General features: G+C 38.7%; 1 protein-coding gene across 3 annotated transcripts in view; it reads left to right on the forward strand.

Moving 5' to 3' along the window:
• The first annotated feature begins 3,154 nt into the window (after positions 1-3,154).
• Positions 3,155-20,530, forward strand: part of FRMD3 (FERM domain containing 3) — a 209,159-nt gene continuing 191,783 nt past the window's right edge. For 2 of the 3 annotated variants that reach the window (XM_084783840.1, XM_084783838.1), the window contains exon 1: positions 3,155-3,648. In XM_084783840.1, the coding sequence (XP_084639966.1) occupies positions 3,502-3,648 (147 nt within the window). In that variant the 5' untranslated portion in view covers positions 3,155-3,501. The remainder of the gene's footprint in view (positions 3,649-20,530) is intronic. The other variant, XM_084783839.1, reaches the window with a different exon arrangement.

Below are 20,530 nucleotides of genomic sequence, written 5' to 3' on the forward strand. Positions count from 1 at the left end.
CATTCTGACCTTACAGCTTCATGTGCCTTTTAGGATCCACCTGCCCCAGGCTAGTGGTGCATGACTAATCTCTCTACCCACCAAAACACTTGCCAATACCCGCCCCCCATTTGCTTTCTTGTGCTCTAATAAAGAGTAGTTACTATGAGAAATATTTAGAATATTCATAAGACCACATAGAGATAAAATATTGGGGCAGAGTAGAATACAGAAGCGTGAGTGCTGGTAGTGATAGCAGAGAGGGATGGTAGCTTGTGTTTTGTTTGAAAGCATGTACTGTCCTCCTTTGGAGTGTAGATTATGTTTCTCAGTTTGGTGGTTTGCATAAGAATGGCTTCCATAGGCTCATAGATTTGAAAACTTGGTCGAGTTCGTACTGTTTGAGGTTTGTGGGCTGTGGCCTTGCTTGAGGAAGCATGTAACCTGGGGAAGTTTTAAGGTTTCAAAAGCCTCCCAACATTCCCAGTGCCTTCCATTTGTTTTTTAGAGACCTGAACTTTCAGCTGCTCCTGCCACCATGATTTCACTGTGCTGTTAATCTGACCATCTGAAACTCTCAGCACAATTAAATTCTTTATTTTATAAGTTGACTTATTCATAGTGATTTACCACAGAAACAGAAAACTAAGGCAAAGAGTGGGACCAGGGAGTAGGCTATTGCTGTAAATAAACTATGCTTTTTTTTTTCAAGAAATGTGGAAGATGTTGGGATTTCAGATTACACAAGCAGTTGAATGTTGTAGAAAGAGCTTAATAATTCATCCTAATAGAAGCCTGGAAGACAGTAGTGCTGACAGCTATGCAGATGATGGAGGCCCAGGTTAAGATGTTTCAGAGGAGAAGAATATTAGTACTGGCTGGAGAATGTTATGTATTTTGGCAAAAAAAAAAAAATATATATATATATATATATGCTTTCTCTGTCATAGGAATTTACCTGAGACAAAATTGAAAATTATTGGACTAATTTTCTTGTTGGAAGAGATACCAAGAAAACATGATATTGACGCTATCGTATGTTTATTAGTAATCACTCTTAACCAAATAGGGCAAAATTAAATGCACAATTTACTGCTTGAAGATAAAAAGAGCACCAGGAAATTAAATGTTGTGAACCAAGACTAGTACTGAAAGAGAAAAGACATTACCTAGCTAAGATCCCAACTTCTAAAAGGAAAAGGCCTAAGGAATTTTCTGTTTCTGAAACAACACAAAACAAATCAAACCATCTGCAAATGTTAGTCAATGTTGCAGGAAGCACTTCAAGTTATTAGCCGAATTTGACCATGTCATCCATGTGGTGCAGGCCTCAGAGTCATGAAGGATATACCAGTTCAGAGACCATGGAACCTTTATCCATGGTTATGGAGAACCACTGAGGCCAAGCCTGCAGCTGTGGAATCTCTGCATGGAGGCCCTGAGAGGTTGTTATGTGAAGCTGTGAAAGTGAAGTCTGGATTGCTTTGGAGACCCCAAGGTTTTGGACATGCCAGAGTTATAGGATATCTGCCAAGGAGACTTGCATATAAAGAATAGAACTAGTCCAAAGGGGAGTGTGAGGATCGCACAATAAAACTGCCTCTGACCTGAACTGCTATGAACTCAACGCCCCTGCACTGCCTCTCAACTCATTGATTCAACTGAGTTGCCTGAATAGCAGAGATCTGCGTGCCTTTGTCTCCTGGATGCTGAGATTAAAGGCCTGTACCACCACCGTCCCTGGATCTAAGCTTTTCTTTACCTGAAGCTTGCTTAATATCAGGCTGACCTTGACCTCAGAAATCTGCTTGCCTCTGTCTCATGGGATTAAAGACACATCTGTGTTCCAGCCAGAGTAGCCATGTTCTGAGCTAAAGTTCCTCTACACTCTCTTTCTATTTTCTTTTTTTTAAATTTGGTACAGTGTCACGAAGCGATCCTGGCTGGTCTCACACTCTCCATTCTCCTGCATCATCAGGAGATTTCAGACAAGGGGCACTAGGTTGTCTTAGATTGCTACCTGTGCAGTTGAGAGGACTGAGGAGCAGATTCCTGACTGTAGGGTGATTATCCTGCTGAAAGAGCAGAGGGAGTAAGGAGTAGACAGAGAGAGGAGTGCCAAATGCAACACAGACCACAACCTGTCCCTTCTGGGCCTCTTTTTCTCCATAGCGCAGGGTATCTATCCCCTTGGATGATTGTGTATGTGTGGCAACCCGTTAAAGAATTGACAGTTAACAACAGGTCTCCTCTCTAACAACCATTCTTTCCTCGTTGAAATCAGTCACAGTCATAGGGGAGGGGAATAGGGGGAAAGCGGGAGGGAGGGAGGGAGGAATGGGAGGATACAAGGGATGGGATAACTATTGAGATGTAAAATGAATGAATTAATAAAAAAAGTGTAAAAATAATGTTTTGTCTTTGAGATGGCTTTAAAAAAAAAGAAAAAGAAACAGCAGAGCAATGTACCTTTCATTTACTTCCTATTTTCTAACACCCCACCCTCCATCTCGAAGCTCCACCCACCTGCAAGGCTGCAGCCTCTCTGCCACCCCTTGAATCTAGAGCATTTCACAGGGACAGGAGCACCTTGGGATGGAAATGAATTGCTAGAGAGCAGCAGGGAATTCCAGGGTTTCCAGCACCCAGAGAGAAGACTAAAATAAGATGGGAGACTTCTTTGTCATTAGACTCCTACTAAATTCCTTTGCAGTTGGAGGTGGGGGAGGCTGTCAAAAGGGCGTGGTGCAGAATAGGACTCTTAGCTTGGGATCTAAAGGGATTTCATCATCAGAGATCACCTACTTAAGAAAAACATTTCCTTCCTAAGGAAGGAAGAAGAGGCTAATGTCAGCTAATATTAACTGAACCGGCAACTTTAAAATTTCCAGGAACATCCGAGTCTATCACTATGGCCCTGTGTATAGATAGGCAAAGCTTGTGTCATTGTTTGAGAATCCCCAACAGGCCAACCGTTCTCTCTCCATCAGCGGAATTCCCCTTGAGGGGGTGTGGGTTTTTCTCCACTTTTTGCTGGCCCATGGGATCCCTGAGTTCACAATGCAGGCGCCTTTGTGTCCCAGGGGAACAGGGCAGAGACTATCTAACCACCACGATGGGAGGAGGAAGGAGGCGGCTAGCCGGAGAAAGGCAGCAGGGCCTAGCCTGACGCAGCAGCGGTGGTGGAGGAGGCCCCTGTCAGAGCTGCTGGACATCAGGATCCAGTCGGTCCTCCGCCTCGGGCCGGCTCCAACCTCCTTCAACCTCAAACCCTAGCCAAGGGAGGTGCCCTCCGAGCAAGCTACGGAAGGAGGCGGGGATTGGAGCGTGTGAAGAGGAGAGGGAGGGACCGTTGCTCCTCGCCACTCGCCCCTGGTGGCCGCAGGCGCCCTGCGCTGCTGCCTTCTCAGGGCGGAGCTGCAATCGGAGCCCGGACTGTATCGAGAGTGTGTGAATGTCCGCGTGGACCAGGGCCGCGCGGGCTCCGCGCTTCCTACGGCTCGCTCCCTGGTGCTGCTGTGTATGTTTGCTTCGTGTCACTGTGCGCCGAGAGGCAGGAGGACTATGAAAATGATTCACTTTCGGAGCTCCAGCATCAAATCGCTCAACCAAGAGATGAAATGCACCATTCGACTACTGGACGACTCGGAGGTCTCCTGCCATGTCCAGGTGCGGTGGCACTAGGGGAAGCTGCGGGACGTGCGGTATTCGCAAGTTAGAGGAGTGAATGTGGGGGCTCTGAGGGTGGGCATGTGCTAGTGGGAAACCCATCTCAGTCGAGAAGCCCGGCTAGAATGTGGGATTTGCTTCAGTCCTCAAGGTAGGGGCTTTGGCCCTCTGTTGTCATCTGCTGTGCATTATCTTTGCCTCAGCCCCCTACCTGATGTATTCCTTGCCCTCACTTCGCGTTACTCCTAGGCTGAGGCTCTAGGTAGGTGTCACTTGCTTGTCGCAGCGTTGGTTCTCTTGGACATAAAAGCCATGGAGCCATTGGGGACCCTTGCATGCTATCTCCTTGTCTTCTTTCTCATCCACCACGTGGAAAAGGATTCCTCCAGCCAGGATTCCGGTCTTGTTTCCCGCGTCCAGGCCGTTTAGGAAAACCTGCTTTTTGTGCCCTGTTGTCCCTCTGAGTGTGGTAGTGGACTTGCCCAAGTTTCCTAGAAACCGTGGGCTCCAGCCTTGACGGATGGGGTGCACGTTGTGTTGAAATGGAGCTACCTCAAAAGAAACAAGTGAAATCTGTGATTCAGAGAAAGAAAAATGTTCGTGGGACTAGCAAAGAGGTCCTGCAGGAACCTGGGTCTTGGGTTACAAAGCTTGGAATTTTGGTGACTATTTACTGTGGTCAAGTTGGAGGAGAAAGCACGATGCTTTGTATTTTTATTGGCTGCTCCCTCCCTTGGGAAATAAGTGTTTCTGGCCTTGCAAATATATGTGTAAGCTACTGGTGCTGGTGCTATTGTTGCTATTGCCGCCGTCATACTGCTACTGGTGGTGGTGGTGGTGGTGGTGGTGTTTATGTGTGTTTCCAAGCACTCTCACACGTTTGTATGTCCTTTATCTGCGCTCGTTGAGGTAGGTAGGTGTGAGCTTCTCTCATGACCTCAGGTGGCACATATATTCTGTAAAGGTTGAATCAGAACTAAGCACTATTAGCATCACAGTTTAAAATCTAATTAATTATTTTCAGGATTCCCTCTTCCCATCTTGAGGTTCTAAAACCCATGCCTGTGAGAGGTAGATTAGCACCCCCTAGAGGCAGATATCCGCCTCTAGCTTGTGCCTGAATTTTTAAAAGACGTTTTTAATTAAAGTATAATTACATCACTTTCCCCCTTTCCTTTCTTCCCTCCAGCCCCTCCCAAGTCTCCACTCTCCCACTTCTTCCATATTTCCCATCCACACTCTCAACTGACAGGCTCTTTTCTTTTATTATTACTGTTACATATATGTATATGAATGCATAAGTATATACAACCTGCTGAGTCTGTTTTTAACTGCATGTATATGGTTTGAGGGTTGAACACTTTATATTGGATAACCAATAAGGGGCTTCATCCCTGGGAAAAATTAATTGTCCCTCTCTTCCACAGGCATTACTTGCCTGAAGTTCTTTATACAAGGGAGGGGCTCTGTGAAAATTTCCTCCTCAGTTAGTATGCATATTGATACCACCATTGTTCAAGCTTTGTTTATTCCACTTCTATGAGCAACTGTTTCACAATGGACACTCTGGTATTTTGCATCTTGCAGTCTTTGTGCCAGCTCTTACCCAATGTTCCCCAATGAGCAATAGATGCAGGAACCTTTAGGATGTAGCCACTGGGGCTGGACTTTCCACAATCCTTGACCTCTGTATTGGGTCCAATTGTGATTTTCTATGATGGTCTCCATTTGCCTTAAAGAGATGTTTTGTTTTTTGTTTTGTTTTGTTTTGAATGAGGAATCATAGCTACATTAGTCTGTGGGTATAAAAATAAGTTTTAGAATATAGTTAGGAATTAAGTGGTAGTGGTAGACTCTTTTCTAAGATTCATGACCTCACTAGCTCCAGGAAGTTGTCTAGGTTTTTAATAGTGTGCATGACTTCCCTTCTATTGAGTGAACTTTTATGTTCAACAAATAATTGTTGTTGCCCCCTTAAAGATAAACTTGTCCATCCTACTGGTCATTGTTATCATTCCTGAGTGTTGCAGTTCTATGAGACTATTAATTGTTTCCCTCTTGTATTGGTTAGTTTTCAGTCAAACTTGAAACAACCTAGAACCATTTAGGAAAAGGGAACCTCAATTGTGAACATGCCCCATCTGGTTGGCCTGTTGATAAGCCTGTTGAGCATTTTCTTGATTGATGATGAACAAGAAAAGGCCTAGCTCACCATGGGTGATGCCACCTCTGGCCTTGGGGTCCTGGGTGCTATAAGACAGTAGGCTCAGCAAGCCATGAGGAACAAGCCAGTAAACCCTGCTATTCCATGGCCTCTGCTTGAGTTTCTGCTTCTAGGTTCGTGGCTTGCTTGAGTTATTTCCCTTTCTTCCCTCAGTGATTGATTCTTACCCCGAAGTGTAAGGGAAATAAATCCTTTTCTCCCCACATTGCTTTTGATCACGGCTTTACCACAGCATTAAAAACCTTACTAAAACATTCATAGTGTTTTCTGGTATTATGGAAATTATAAAACAGGAAAGAGGCTTTCAGGTCAGATCCAGCTTAAATAAAAATAATCTGAGTCTGGTGTCCTAAGTGTGCAGTGTCTCCAGCAATAGAGGCTGACTTTCAGTCAAAGGCAGCAAGGGCAACAACAGTAATCTATATTGTATTGAGAATCTCGTTGACCACCCTGACCAACCACTCAAAGGGAGATTTCTCATACCTGATACTGTGAGTTTTTGTCAGTCTATAGTTTTTGTGGAAACATTGTCAACCCAAGTATATGTGTGTGTATTATGTATAATTTCAGGCAAGTAAAATAATAAGGCTTCTTCAGGCTTTATCAAGCAACCTTGGTATTATTTATCTCCAATCATTCCTCCTGCTTCTGTAATGACCTTCTGCTTCCCTTCCCGGCTGGAGCCCTCCACCCTGTTTTCTGTTTTGAGATTTATTTTACCCATATATTGTTATCCCCATCTCAACCCCCTGCTACCCTGCGGTCCCACTATGCTTTCCTGATTTCCCTGTTGCATACTTACTTCTGAAGATTTGGAGCTAGGGACATCAAATGAAAGGAAATTTGTGATGACTTTCTGTGTGGAACTGGGTGACCTTACTCAATATAATCTTCCCCAAGTCCATCTATTTATCTTCAAATTTCATGACTTCATTTTCCTATACAGTTGTATAATATTCCATAGTACAAATGTACCTAATTTACATTACTCCATTCATCCACTGAAGGACAATTAGGTTGTTTTCATTTCCTAGCTTTCATAAATAGGGCCACAGTGAACATTGCTAAGTAAGTATATGTGGAGTAGGGTATCAACTCCTTTGGACATGTGCCAAGGAGTGGTATAGCTAAATCTTTAAGATTTTGTTTTGTTTTGTTTTGTCTTGAAAATCCTCCATATTGATTCTCAGAGTACCTGCACCAATTTGCATTCCCACCAATAACGAATGAGGGCTTTTCCCCACAGCCTCACCAAAAGCTGTTGTTAGTTGATTGGCCGAGTTTAGCCATTCTGATTGGGATGAGATGAAACCTCAAAGTTGTTTCAATTTGCATCTCTCTAAATACTAAGCTTGAGACACTTAGAGGGACATTTCTTAGCCATTTTTATTTCTTGTACTGAGAAGTCTGTGTTTAGATCTCTAGGCCATTTTTTAAATTGGGTCATTTCTTTCCTTGACTCATTTTTTTTTAATCTTTGTATATTCTGGATATTGATTCTCTTCTAGATGTACAGCTGGCAAAGATTATCTCCCAATCTGTCAGCTTCTTCTTGACCCCTTGATTTTTTTCTATAATTAGCTGTACAGAAGTTTTTCAATTTTATAAGGTCTCACTCACTCATCAATATTTTTAAAATTTCTGAATATAAATGGAGTTCTATTCAAATGTTCTTTTCTGTAGCTGTCTTGTAGTAGAGTGCCAATATTTTCTCCTAGGAGTTTTACAATTTCAGATATCAAATTGAGGTCTTGGAACAACCTGAAGTTAAGTTTTTGCAGCCTGATACACAGAAGTCTAACTTCATTCTTCTGCCTGGGGATTTCTACTTTTCCCAGAATGATTTGTTGACGATGCTATCCTTTGTCTAGTGTGTATTGTTTTCAGTCTTTTGTTAAATATCAGATGGTCATAATTATGTATACTAATGTTTGGGTCTTGTATTTTATTCCATTGATCTACATGTTTTGTTTTGTTTTTTCCAATACCATATTGTTTTTATTACTATAACTCTATATATATCTTGAAGTTCGGAATGGCGATCCTTCCAATACTGCTTTTTGTTCAGGATTGCTTTAGGTATCTGGGTTCTTTTCTGGTTCCATATGAATTTTAGCCTGTATTTTTTTTAACTTCTGTCAAGAATATTATGGGTATTCTGATTGAGATTGCATAGAATTTATAAACTGCTTTTGATAGGATGATGATTTCATGAAATTACTTTTACCTGTCTGTAAACATAGATGTGTTTTCACTTCCAGCATTTGGCTTAATCTCTTTCTTCAGAGAGTAAGGTATTTATTATAGAGGACTTCCACTTCATTGATAAAGTTTATTCCAAGATATATTAATGGCTTTTATGCTACTAATATTGAGGGTGTGTGCATGATTTCTTTCTCAGAGTGCTTGTTGTATAGGTCTGTAGTTTTAGGTTTCCTTGTTGTTGTTGTTGTTGTTGTTGTTTCATTACTTGTTTCAACATTAGAGCAAGGCAGGCTTCATAGAAAGAACTTGGAAGTAATCCTTCTGTATCTAGTGTTTATTATTATTATTATTATTATTATTATTATTATTATTATTATTATTATTGTCATTATTATTAAAGAAGGATTGGTTTAAGATATTCCTTGAAAGCCTGGTATAATTCTGTCATGATTCTATCTATCACTGAAAAGTTTTTAATGGAAAGATGTTTTACTGTGGTTTCAATCTCCTTCTATGTTATGAATCTGTCTATATTGCTGATCTCTGAGTGTTTTGGTAGATTGGATGAATCAAGAAATTCATCCATTTTGGTTAGATTTTATAAGCATAATGGAGTACAGGTATTTAAAATATTCTCTTACAATATTCTGTATTTCTTCATTGTCTTGTATTTCTGATTATCTCAATTGGAATCATTTATTTCTTTTGGTTAGTGGCTGCCTGCTAATCTTGTTTATAGTATCAAAATATAAATTTGTAGAGTATTTTATTTATTTATTTATATTTATATTAACATTTATCACGCAATATATTTTGATCATATTTTCCAATTCCTCAACTCCTCCTAGAAACTCCCCACCTCCCTCCTCACACAACTTTATGTTCCTTTTCTTGTTTCTCTAAACACAAACACACACACACACACACACACACACACACACACACACACACACACCAAATCCAAAGTAAAAAGAGAAAACAAACAAATGAAAAACCAATAAGACAAAGAATACCAAAACAAAGTTAAGTGAAATCCCATTTAAAACAATGGAGTCTCTTTTGTGTTTTCCAACTACTAGTAGTATTTTATTTGCTGACTACTAGGTATGGGTTTGATTTGTTATTATTTTTCTAAATTTTTGAGTTGTATCATTGTGTATACTCTTTCTCATATTTTTTTAAATTGAGGCACTTATGACTAAAAGCTTCCCTTTTAGGACTGTTTTTAATGTGTCCCAGAGGCTTTGTTGTGTTGTATTTTATTTTCATTTAGTTCCAAGAATATTTTAATTTCTTTCTTTGTTTCTTATTTGACCCATTCATAACTCACTAAGAACCTGCTTAATCTATATTAGTTCATGCACCTACTAAAGTTTTGTTTGCTGTTAATTTTAAGTTTAAGTTAATTTTAAGTTAGATAGGCTGCATGGTATTACTTCAGTTTTTCTATATTTGTTAAGATTTGCTTTTTGTCACAGTCTGTGTGATCTATTTTAGAGAAGATTCTATGTACTGCTGAGTAGAATGTATATTCTTTAGTATTTGGATAGAATAAACTGTATATATTTATTAGGTCCATTTGGTGTAAATTGTTATTTATTTATGAAGTTTCTCTGCGTTTTCTGACCAAATGACCTATTTATTGGTGACAGTAGGATGTTGAAATGCTCCCCTATTATTGTGTTTGCTTTTAACAGTTTTTAATTCCATTAGAGTGCTTTTTATGAAATTGCATTAGAGCGTGGTGCATAAATGTTTGATATTGTCACAGTTTCTTGGTTAATTGACCCCTTGATTAGAATGAAGTCCCTTCTTTGCATTAATATTACTTTAATGTCTATTTTATCATTTGGCAAAAGCTACTTGCGTCCTTTACCCATTTATCTGAAATATATTTTTCTTTTTCTTTTTTTTTAACTGAGAAAGAAAAAATATTTAATATTTTGTTGTATAAGGAATAGTGCCTAAGGCAGGTGTTTACAATCTTACCTCGGCCCCACACACTTCTGTTTTATAAAGCAATAGGACAGAGCAGAGTTGATTGTTAAAGAAAGGTAGGGTTGAAGATGATATCAAATTGGAAGGGAGCAGGGATGCAGAAGGAATGACAACAGCCACACGTTTTTTCAATCTTTTAACTTTAAGGTGTTATGTATCCTTTAAGCTGATTTCTCCAGATAACAGATACACTGATTTTTGTTTCTTAATTATTTCAGCTAACCCATTTCTTTTCATTGGAGAATTGAGACCATAATTATCTAGTTATCATATAAACTTATATATAGATTTCGTTTTTTGAAGGTTTGTATTCTTAGCTGTGCTTTCTATTTCACTAAATTATGGCTTCATTTATTTTCTTTGTAGAATTGCTTAGTTGTGTTTATTCTTCTCTTTAGTTCTAAGTATTGCTTTGAAGGTTCTACTTATTTCGTTGTGTCCTTTCATATGAATTGTTTTAGCCTTGTGGATCATGAGAAGTTTTGCTCTTTCCTTCAACTCTGCCAGATAGTTTTGCTGGGTACAATAGTGTAGTTTTGCAGTCATGGTCATTTTGAACTTGTGGTACATTTTTCCAGGCTCTTCAGCCTTTCAAAGTTCTTACTGAGAAATCAGTTGTTGATTAGGGTGTAATGGTGTACTCTTTTAATTCCAGCACTTAAGAGGTAGAGACAGGTGGATCTCTGTGAGTTGAAAAGCCCGGTCTACTTAACGAGACCCTGTCTTTAAATAACAACAACAAAAATAGAAAGAAAGGAACAAAGAAAGAAAAAGATAAATCAACTGTTATTCTGATGGGTTTTCATTTAGATGTGGCTTGTGTTGTTTTTCTTGTAGCCTTCCATATATTTTATTTGTTCTATATATTTAATCTTTGAACTATGACTTGTAATGTTTTTTTCTCATCTTGTTTAGTAGAAGTTCTGTTTGTTCTTGTGTCTGTATGGGTATGTCTTTCCTTAGTTTAAGGAAGTTTTCTTCTACAGTCTTGCTAAAGATCTTGTCTCTGCCATTCATATGGGATTTACCTCACTCAAATACACCTATAATTCAAAGATTTGGTATTTTGATGATGCGTGTGCTGGCTAGTCTTGTATCAATTTTATACACAAAGTGGAGTTATCTGAAAGAATACCTTAATAGAAAAAAATGCCTCCATAAGATCTGACTGTACATCATTTTCTTAATTACTGATAGATGGGGGAAGGCCCATCCCATTGTGAGTGGTTCCATCTCTAGGCTTGTGATCCTGGGTTCTATATGAAAGCAGGCTGAGCAAGCCACTAAGTAGCACATTTACATGGCCTCTGTCTCCAGGTTCTTGTCATATTTGAGTCCTGACTTCCCTTGGTGATAAACAACAGTATAAACCCTTTCCTCCCCAACTTGCTTTTTGATTATAGTCTTTTGTTGCAGTAATGGAAACCCTAACTAAAGCACTGCCCCACATATTCCACATGGTCCTTTCATATGCTTTACAAACATCTCTTAGTCTTTCCTTATTTCACTGCAATCCTCTACTGTTGAATCTGGATAATCTATCTTCTACTTGAATCATTTTGTTTGAAAGGCTTTCCTATGTGCTTTCTAATTGGCATACTGCATTTTTAAATTTAATCTTCATTTTGCTTGTGTTATCATTAATGTTTCTATCTTTCATTGAAAGCAGTTTTCAAATCCCAAGTTACCATTTTTCATTCAGCATTTTTTTTTCTTTCACAATACTCAAGCATTTATTGTTATCCACTTGGATTTCAGTGAAGTGTTTGCTAATGCTTCTTAAATTCCTTCAATTCTTTGGCACATTTTATGATTGTTCTATTTAAACTCTGTGTCCTGAGGTAGTTTTGTCTAGGTAGTTGTGTTTGCGATTTCACCTGGGCATATGGATGTCTTTGATTATCTGTCTGACATGATGATCTGGGCTTCCTTATACTGAGTCAGTGTAGGAGCTGCATGGCTTGAACTAGGCCAGGTAAAACCGAGGGGCAGGCTGTTTAACTAGACTAGGCAAAGGTGGGTCTCAAACCACAGACCTAGAGTCAGGCCTGTGTGTATGGAGAAGCCAGTGGATAACAAGAAGGATGGGACAGGAAAGGAGCATCTCGCCGGTTGAAGATGGCTCTTGAAGAAAGCAATTTCAAAGACCTTTGTCTATGGGTGTGAAGATGGTCCATGGGTAGGAGGGATAGAGAAGGGACGAGAATGGCAAGAACCAATTTACCCAGAAAAGAGTATTATAGTTATTGTGGGATGCATATCTCCAGTTGTGTGTGTGTGTGTGTGTGTGTGTGTGTGTGTGTGTGTGTTTTCATGGGACACAGATGGCAAAGGGAAGACTCAACTTACAAGGCAAAAGTTACTGGTGAATAAAGAGAGATCATGGGAGGCCAGTTTGGAACAAAGCTTATGAAAGTGGAAATCGCTTGTGATAGGTCTGGAGCTAGGCCTTTTGAATTTTTGTTTACTTATTCATTAGGGTGATTTATGACAAGAGAATGAAACTTTTGTAAACATCTGGCCAAGTTTCAGTGCAGGGCTATGGTTTCCCATTATATGCCAGGAAAGGTTGCAGCATCAGGGGCTCTTGAGTGTGTTCACACCAAGGTATAAAAAGTGCTGCCTCCAGAACAAGTGGAAAAACTCAGGTTACATATCCTTGAGTTGCTCTTTAGTCTGCTGTCCCTAGGAAGCATTCCGAGAAAGAAATATTAAACTCTGCCAAAGGTTGCACTGCCAGGAGCCCTCAGGACTGTTGTGGGAGATCATACGAATGAGTCCAGAACCATTTATCAGTTTGCTCTGTGTCATCTCTTTTTAACCTATGATACCCAACACATAATATAAGCCTTTCAGATAGTCATTATTTTGAATTTATGAATAAGAAAAACTGACACACTAAAATATTAACCTACTGGTCCGAAAGAGTTTGAGCTGCTGGCATTCAGATCTACAGTTGTCTGGATCCAAAGCTGGAGTGTGCCTTTGGCATACTACTCTATATTCAAAATAGATTTCAGTGAGATTTCCAACACATAAGCAGATGAATCCATGGAAGGATGCCTGAACTGACTTGGAGACCAGTAGGGATTCATGTCTTGCTAATTTGCATATGGATCAAGTTCAGGATCTGGCAAGAAATCTGGCATTCCAGAGCTGATTGGAATGCCACAATCTAAATGCCACTGGGAAACAATTCCATTCCCAGAAAACATTGTATTTTTCTTCAAGAAAACTATACTTAGATACGCTTGGGTTTTACACATTGTATTTTTATGTTTCAGATCAAATAATCTTTAAATTATCTCTGTGAATCGAAAGATGAATTGTGTACCAAGCCAAAAACTAAGAGGAGATTCCCTGGCTGTGCTCTGATTACAGACTGTGATGGTCAAGGGACAGTCAGAGTTCCAAATACCCTCACATGGAGTGCTGATCCTGTGGGAACAGTGTGGTTTTGTCTTAATATGAGCTTTTGAGCTCATATCATTGGTGACTTTCCTTATAAGCATAGGACAAAAGGAGAAAAACATATCAGGGGAGAAAATATAGCTCATTTATAAGATGATGAACTTCTGCATAGTTCAGACCATTGCATTTTCATCAATGAGTTAAAGTACGTTTAAAAATCATTTCAATTTTATGGAAATAGTATCATTAAATATCTGTCATATTTCAAGCACAGAGTTAAGACTGAAAAAATTTCATTTTTAATTAAGGTAGGTAAAAGTTCCTTGATCAGTTAGGGAAAGATAAGACTTTTTTTTAAATTTGAGAACAAAATGGCATATAGACATGGTAAGAGAAACTATCTGTTCAAGGGTGCAGCATTACTAAGAATTTCTGGCTACAGATGAAACTGGAAAATAATTAAAATATCAGTGGACATCATCTGGAAGCAGGTTAGAAATCCAATTCTATAGAGTTTTTTTGATGATCTGTTTTAGAATCTTCATTTGAATGGAAACATAGCAGATTGTCAGTTGACTTCAATTTATCTTTTCAATCTATTTTCTTTCTTGGTACAGTACTGTCTTAGGGACTCATTATTGTGAAGAGACACCATGACCAAGGCAACCCTTAAAAAGGAAACAACTAGTTGGTGCTGGCTTACAGTTTTAGAGGTTTAGTCCATTATCATCTTGGCAAGAAGCATGTCAGCATGCAGGCAGAAATGGTGGAAATGAAGTAAGATTTCTACATCTTGATCCACAGGCATCAAGGACAGACTATGTGCCACACTGGGTGAAACTTGAGCATGTATGACCTCAAAGCCCACCTCCACAGTGACACATGTCTTCTCACGAGGCCACACCTACTCCAACAAGTCCACACCTTCAAACAGTGCCACTCTTTATGGGCCAAGCATCCAAACTCATGAGTCTAGGGGCCATTCCTATTCAAACCATCAGAACTACCATAGGCAGAAATTGCATTACTGGATATTGGAATGAAGGCTCAATCCAAGTGCAAGATTGCTCGAATTAGTCACTAAAATATTGACAAAGCTCTTTCAAGGACATAATGTTTTGTATCCCAATACATCATCTAGTATGTCTTTTGCTATAGCTTGGAGTATGATTATCTGAAGGCACGGAAGATACTTAGCATGTTAATAGATCATGTCTAGGTTAGGTAAATCTTATTTTATAAGTACAAATTGAGTTAACCTGAAAACCCAGAGTTGCCTGAAGCAAGGTCTTCAAACACAAACAGAAAATCCAATAACAATACCATTTACTAATAAGCTTAATAATAAAAATTAACCTCTTTTTAAAAAGAATTAGCCCTAAAAGTTGGTAAAAGTTGGCAACTTATTGACTAATAGTTCTGGCTTGATGTTTTTATCCAAGGTTAGATTTTGTTACGTTGTGTACACATTGCTAACCATTGGTCTGAAAGTAGTACCAATCTGTGATCTAAAACCAAATATCACATAGGCAGTGCAGTTTTCCTAAGTTTTTGTATTTGGCCCAATTATCATGGAATAATAGTTTTGAGTTTAAATTAGTTCCACTAATTTAGTGGTACTGAATTATACCAACACTTTGCTTTGGCAGATTCCTCTATTATGTTTGTTTGTTGTTTGTTTGTTTGTTTGTTTGTTTAAGTATAAGAGGAGGTCATTACTAGTGTAGTCATGAGTCTTGGAGAAGAACCTACAACTACCAGTTTACTAAACCAGCATAACCCCCAACTACACTCTAAATATTTGCTCATAATCTTCTAAATAAACGTAGTCTTCACCACTCATCAAAGAAACTTCTCTTCACAACAGTTGGAGACTACTGCAGAAAACCATAACCAATAAAAATGCGGAACTGTGGAGCCTAGTCCTAAGATATACATCTGTAAAACAACTCTAGATTCAGAAAGCGTGGTGGAAGAAGGCCTGGAAAGATTGTACAAACCAGAGAAGATCAAGGAGTTTTTTTTTGAGACAGTGTCTCCTAGTAATGGCAGAAACTATTTACACACTTACAGTCTCACCAATGTGACTACCTAAGAAAGAACTGAACAAGGATAACACCATTAGACTTGCCAACGTGGACAGGGGATAGACTACAGGAGGCCTCAACCATACGCAATGAACTCCAAGCAACTAACAGAGGCTCAGAGAGGTAGAAATCACCTTCCTTGAAAACATATGTACAAGGAACATTACAGAAACAGATTGTATTTAGAAAAATATATACATATACACATACATATAAGCCTGTACAATAATCAATGAAAAAGATGCCAGGAATTTGAGAGCAAAGAAGACTGCAGGAGAGTTTGGAAGAAGAGAAGGAAGTAGGAAATGATTTAAATTCATTATAATCTCAAAAATAAAAGAAAAAAGCATAAGAAAACAACAACAGTGCATCACACTAGTGTTAAAATAAAATAAGTGGATATCGCTTCATTTTCTTCAGTATCTATGCAAACATTCACACATTAACTCAGAAATCAGTATGTTGCCATCTTATACAGCTAGATGGTCTCCTGTGCATGAATTACTTTTTTTATTTAAAGTTAACCTCCATATAATTACAAAGAGAAAAAATACAGAGATAATATCAATATAATTCTTGTCTATCTTCTAAACTACTGTACATTATAGTCTTCAGAAAGACTATAAGTCTTAGTTCAATTCAACTAAGTTCAATTCAGCTTAGTTAATTCAACTACGTTAACTCAACGTAGTTTAGTTCTTGCAATGTCTGGCCCTGGTATTTAGAAGCCTCTAGAAAAGTAAAAGAACAAAATGTTCTGGGGATGAACATGATCTACAACTTAGATTGACACTTTTTTTGAAGGCTTATAGAGAAGAGTAATAAAATCACTAAATCACTTGGAGTTGAAAAAAAAAACAAAGCAAAACAAACAAACCAAAAATCAAAAAACAAGAAGCAAAACTGCAAGTGCTTTTATACCACCTGGAACTTTATTTGAGGTAACTTCACCTTTTGAGTCCCCAAACCTCAAGGGAGATGTGTTTTTCCAGATGGGTGTCCTTCCACATGGTTGAGGGGCACCTTGAGCAATACGTTTTGCTTCCATGTTTGGAAAGTTTTTCCACCAGGTGGAGATGGCACCTTCTTGCTGATTAAGAAGGGCAAAGAGAGAAAACTGTGTATGATAATTCAAGGGCGGCTACAGAAGCTGAGTTTGCAGCTCCAGTGGCAATGTAGCCACCTGAGAACAGCAAATTAGAAGAACGAAGCAGATTTAAACATATGCCACAAAGAGGATGGCTCAGGTTTCTCTCTAAATTATACCTGCATTAGAGAAAGGGTATCTTTTAATGCTAGTATCCAATCTGTACTGTTAAAACAAAACAAAACAAAAACTTTCCCCAGGCATTCTTGAATGTGCTCACTGAGGAGAAAATGTTAGGTTTTCTTCCCCTTCAGTTTGTTAAGTAACTATGAAATAGAAACCTTTTCTTGGTGTTACTAGAAAGAAAATGGGGAGAAGAGACAAGATTTAGATTTGTACCTTTAAGGTATTCCATTATGAAGGCAGAAGTCAATACTTAAAAAAACACCTTCATCCATCCATCCTTCTATCTATTTTTCCCCAGGGGCTATTAGACTTTCTAAGTTCTCAGCTAAGTTTTTAATCTTCTATGTGCTGTTGGAATCAGAGATATTTAAAAAACTGTGATTGTTGCTGAAGGAATTATGTTCAAATTGTAAGTGAGGAAACTGGGAGAGCTCACTAAGGCTACTCGCCTGTTATCTATTAGAATGTCCCTGAGGATGGCTAGAATATAGAACTTCCAGGAAATACATGTTGAAGAGAGGTACAAAAACTTGAAAAGACCGCTATTGGAGACTTTTCTGGGCATAAGAGATGCAAGAAGATAAATTAGAATGTGCTCCATTTCATTCTAATAGATAATACAGACACATAAACAGATTCAGCACAGTAATATTATGATAGAAAAATACCAGAATGCTATTGACACATAAAGAGGGGCCCGATAGTAAAGTGAAATTGTCAGTTGGAAAAGGCATGGCCTTCCACTAACATCTGCAGCTTTCTTCCAAAGTTAGCCCTTTCTAAAGGAACATTTTTGGAAGAGTTCACTGACACTTTCTTACTCCCATTTAACATAGTTCTTTTTCCTGCAGATATCTCAGCAAAATTTAAAAGTTATTATTACGTGACACCTTTAGTTTTGTTCTGGATTTGACCTCAGCCTTAGTTTTTATTATTATGTGTTTGAAAGAGAATATAATCCTAAAAGTAAATAAAACATACAAGAAGCGTGAATGTCTTTTTAGAAAGAGAGGGATGAGCTAAATAAAAAACCCTTGGCCCTAGCAAACATAAAAGGCTATATTTTTCCTTTTGCTAGTAAACCCTACCTGTGCCTCTCCCAAGGTGGTAACTTTCAGAAAAAAAGGCTTTTTTTTCCTCTGAAAGCCCATTATATCCAGAATTTAGTCTGCTATAACCATATATATAAGATATGATAATATGAATGTGCATATAATTACCCCTTAAGGTTGTAAAGCTCACTAAGGCAAAGGGTACCGATATGTTCCCATGACTAGAATTCCCTGAAGCCATTTTGAGATGAGGTAAGTAGAGTTGATCTTTACCATTTATTGGTTTCTTATTTCCCTTTGAGGATCCTGAGCTGGCCCATCTGAAATGACCACCACTACAGGTCTTTAAACCCTGTTTTGTAGACCACCACTATTTTTATGGCTATCTAGGATACCATCTGTTGTATTGGTTGTCTTGTTTTAGCTTCTTAAACCTAAGTTCATACCTCACAGTGTAAAATGCAATTTAAAAATAAATCTCATTTATCACTTTCTGCCAGATTTTCCCCCTGCCATTTTTGCTGGAGCAGTGACTGGAGTATATACTCTAATGCAGTGTTGGAAAGGACACGATGCCGTTTATGGGATGCCTTATGATATACATTTTAAAGAAAAGAGAGTCATTGTCTAAAACCTGATGAGTGAGCACTGTAAAGGGGTATAGTTGGAAGGACATTCAAGTAGAAGGAAAGGCATGCCATTTGTGGTGAACTGAAAGAATTGTACTGCATTTTATAAAACAGTATGGTGTTGACATTTCTGTGCTTAGGTATATAGTAGAGTGTACAATTAGAATTTTGAAAACATTCTTGCCACGAAGGTGTGGTTTGTTTAGGCCAAGAGAGCTGGAGAACACTTTCTCTGACTATGTGTTGGGTGCCATTATTCCTGGGGAGATGTGAACAGAGGTTGACTTACCACAGACTGGACCAGTGATGGACCACAGTTAGAATATCACCACAGTCCAATGTGATGCACCAGTCAGCTTTATTGGGGTTACTTACAGAAGCAGGAATGACTACAGGCTTCAGTGTAAGACTTCATCCTCCTTTGGAACACCCTAGAACCTGTGGGATGTTTTATTGCAGGGTAAATTGCTACCCAACAATTGTGTAGCTTATATTTCTACATCTCCAGCTAAGATTTGCTAAGTATTTTGTCTCAAGCATTGTCTTATTGTTTTTTGAAAAGGATAATTCCAAGGATACTAAAGTTTGTAAATTCTTAGCTAAGACTTTTAACTCTGCCTCTACCACCAGTAAACCAATCAATGAAGCAAGTCATCTTTAATTACAGATCAGGAAATTGTTAAATCTTGCCAAGAGAACTTACCCCTTTCACTGATCAAGGTGTCACTGAGCCCTGACCTGACTCTAAGCACTTGTATGGGTTCCAGGAAATAAATATCAGAGAGAAATATAAGAACTTTAAAAAGGCCTCATTATGCACATTGTACAGGTTTTTTGGTTTGGTTTGGTTTGGTTTTTCAAGGCAGGGTTTCTCTGTGTAGCCTTGGCTGTCTGGACTCACTTTGTAGACCAGACTGGCCTCGAACTCACAGAAATCCACCTGCCTCTACCTCTCAAGTGCTGGGATTAAAGGCTTGCAGCAGCAAACCCAACTCACATTGAACAGTTTTTCAATAGTCATTATGGGAATTCGAATTTGTTCTTTGGTGGCTAGTAGGTGCTAGTTCACAGGGCCACTGGGCACTTGATTGATGTGAACCTGGAGCTGAAGGTTCAAGGATATTCATCTGAACTTCCCTGTGCTTAAAGTAGCACCTGGCCAGCCCCCAGCAGCAATTCCTGGAAGTGAAGAGGAAGTGATGGTTCCCTGTATGGGTAGAGGAAGAAATTCTCATTCCTGTATTCACATATTATTTAAATATTGCTGAACATGGGCCACATTTTAACATCATAGGAAAATTTGTAAAGGATATGTGCATGTTTATTTTTGGAGAGTATTTAGGGGATTTGATAGGATTTTAGACTTTTCAGTCAGTGTCTATATCTTTCCTGAAGGGACAGGTCCACTTACCATGCTGAAAGCAAAAACTAGGACCTTATTCCCATTTTCGTTGTTCTTTCTCCTTTGTGATAAGTTATTGTCCATGCAGGCTCAGATAATGTACTACATTTCTCTTTGGACCTAAATATAAATGACCTACAATGATTAAGTGAAAGGAAGTTCACTCTTGTAAATACTGATAAATAAACAGCACCTCTGAAATCAGTTTTCCTTCTCTTATTGATGTTGGAGAGAATATTTTTTAGCTTTAATTATAAAAGCACATGGTAAAGATTCAAATAAACACAATAGATTACCCGGCACAAAGCAAATTCTCCATCTGCGTGACCCTAGCTATACTCCTCAGGGCCCCAACTCCCTATTCCTACAGAAGTGTTTTGTAGGGATCGACAATTCAACACCTGCAGACCCAAATGTCAAATGTGTTGGTTCCCTTCTATCGAGTTTTTAATTCCTTCAGTATTTTTCTGGGTTTATATTTGTGCTAGTAAGTATGCCTTCTTTTGATTTGTTAGCTTGTTTGGGTTAGATTTGGGTTGGGTTTTGAGACAGGGTTTTTTTGTTTTGTTTTGTTTTGTTTTGTTTTTTGTTGGTTTTTTTT

This window comes from Acomys minous (assembly GCF_964271855.1).
Source record: "Acomys minous genome assembly, chromosome: 1".
Lineage (NCBI taxonomy): Eukaryota > Metazoa > Chordata > Mammalia > Rodentia > Muridae > Acomys > Acomys minous.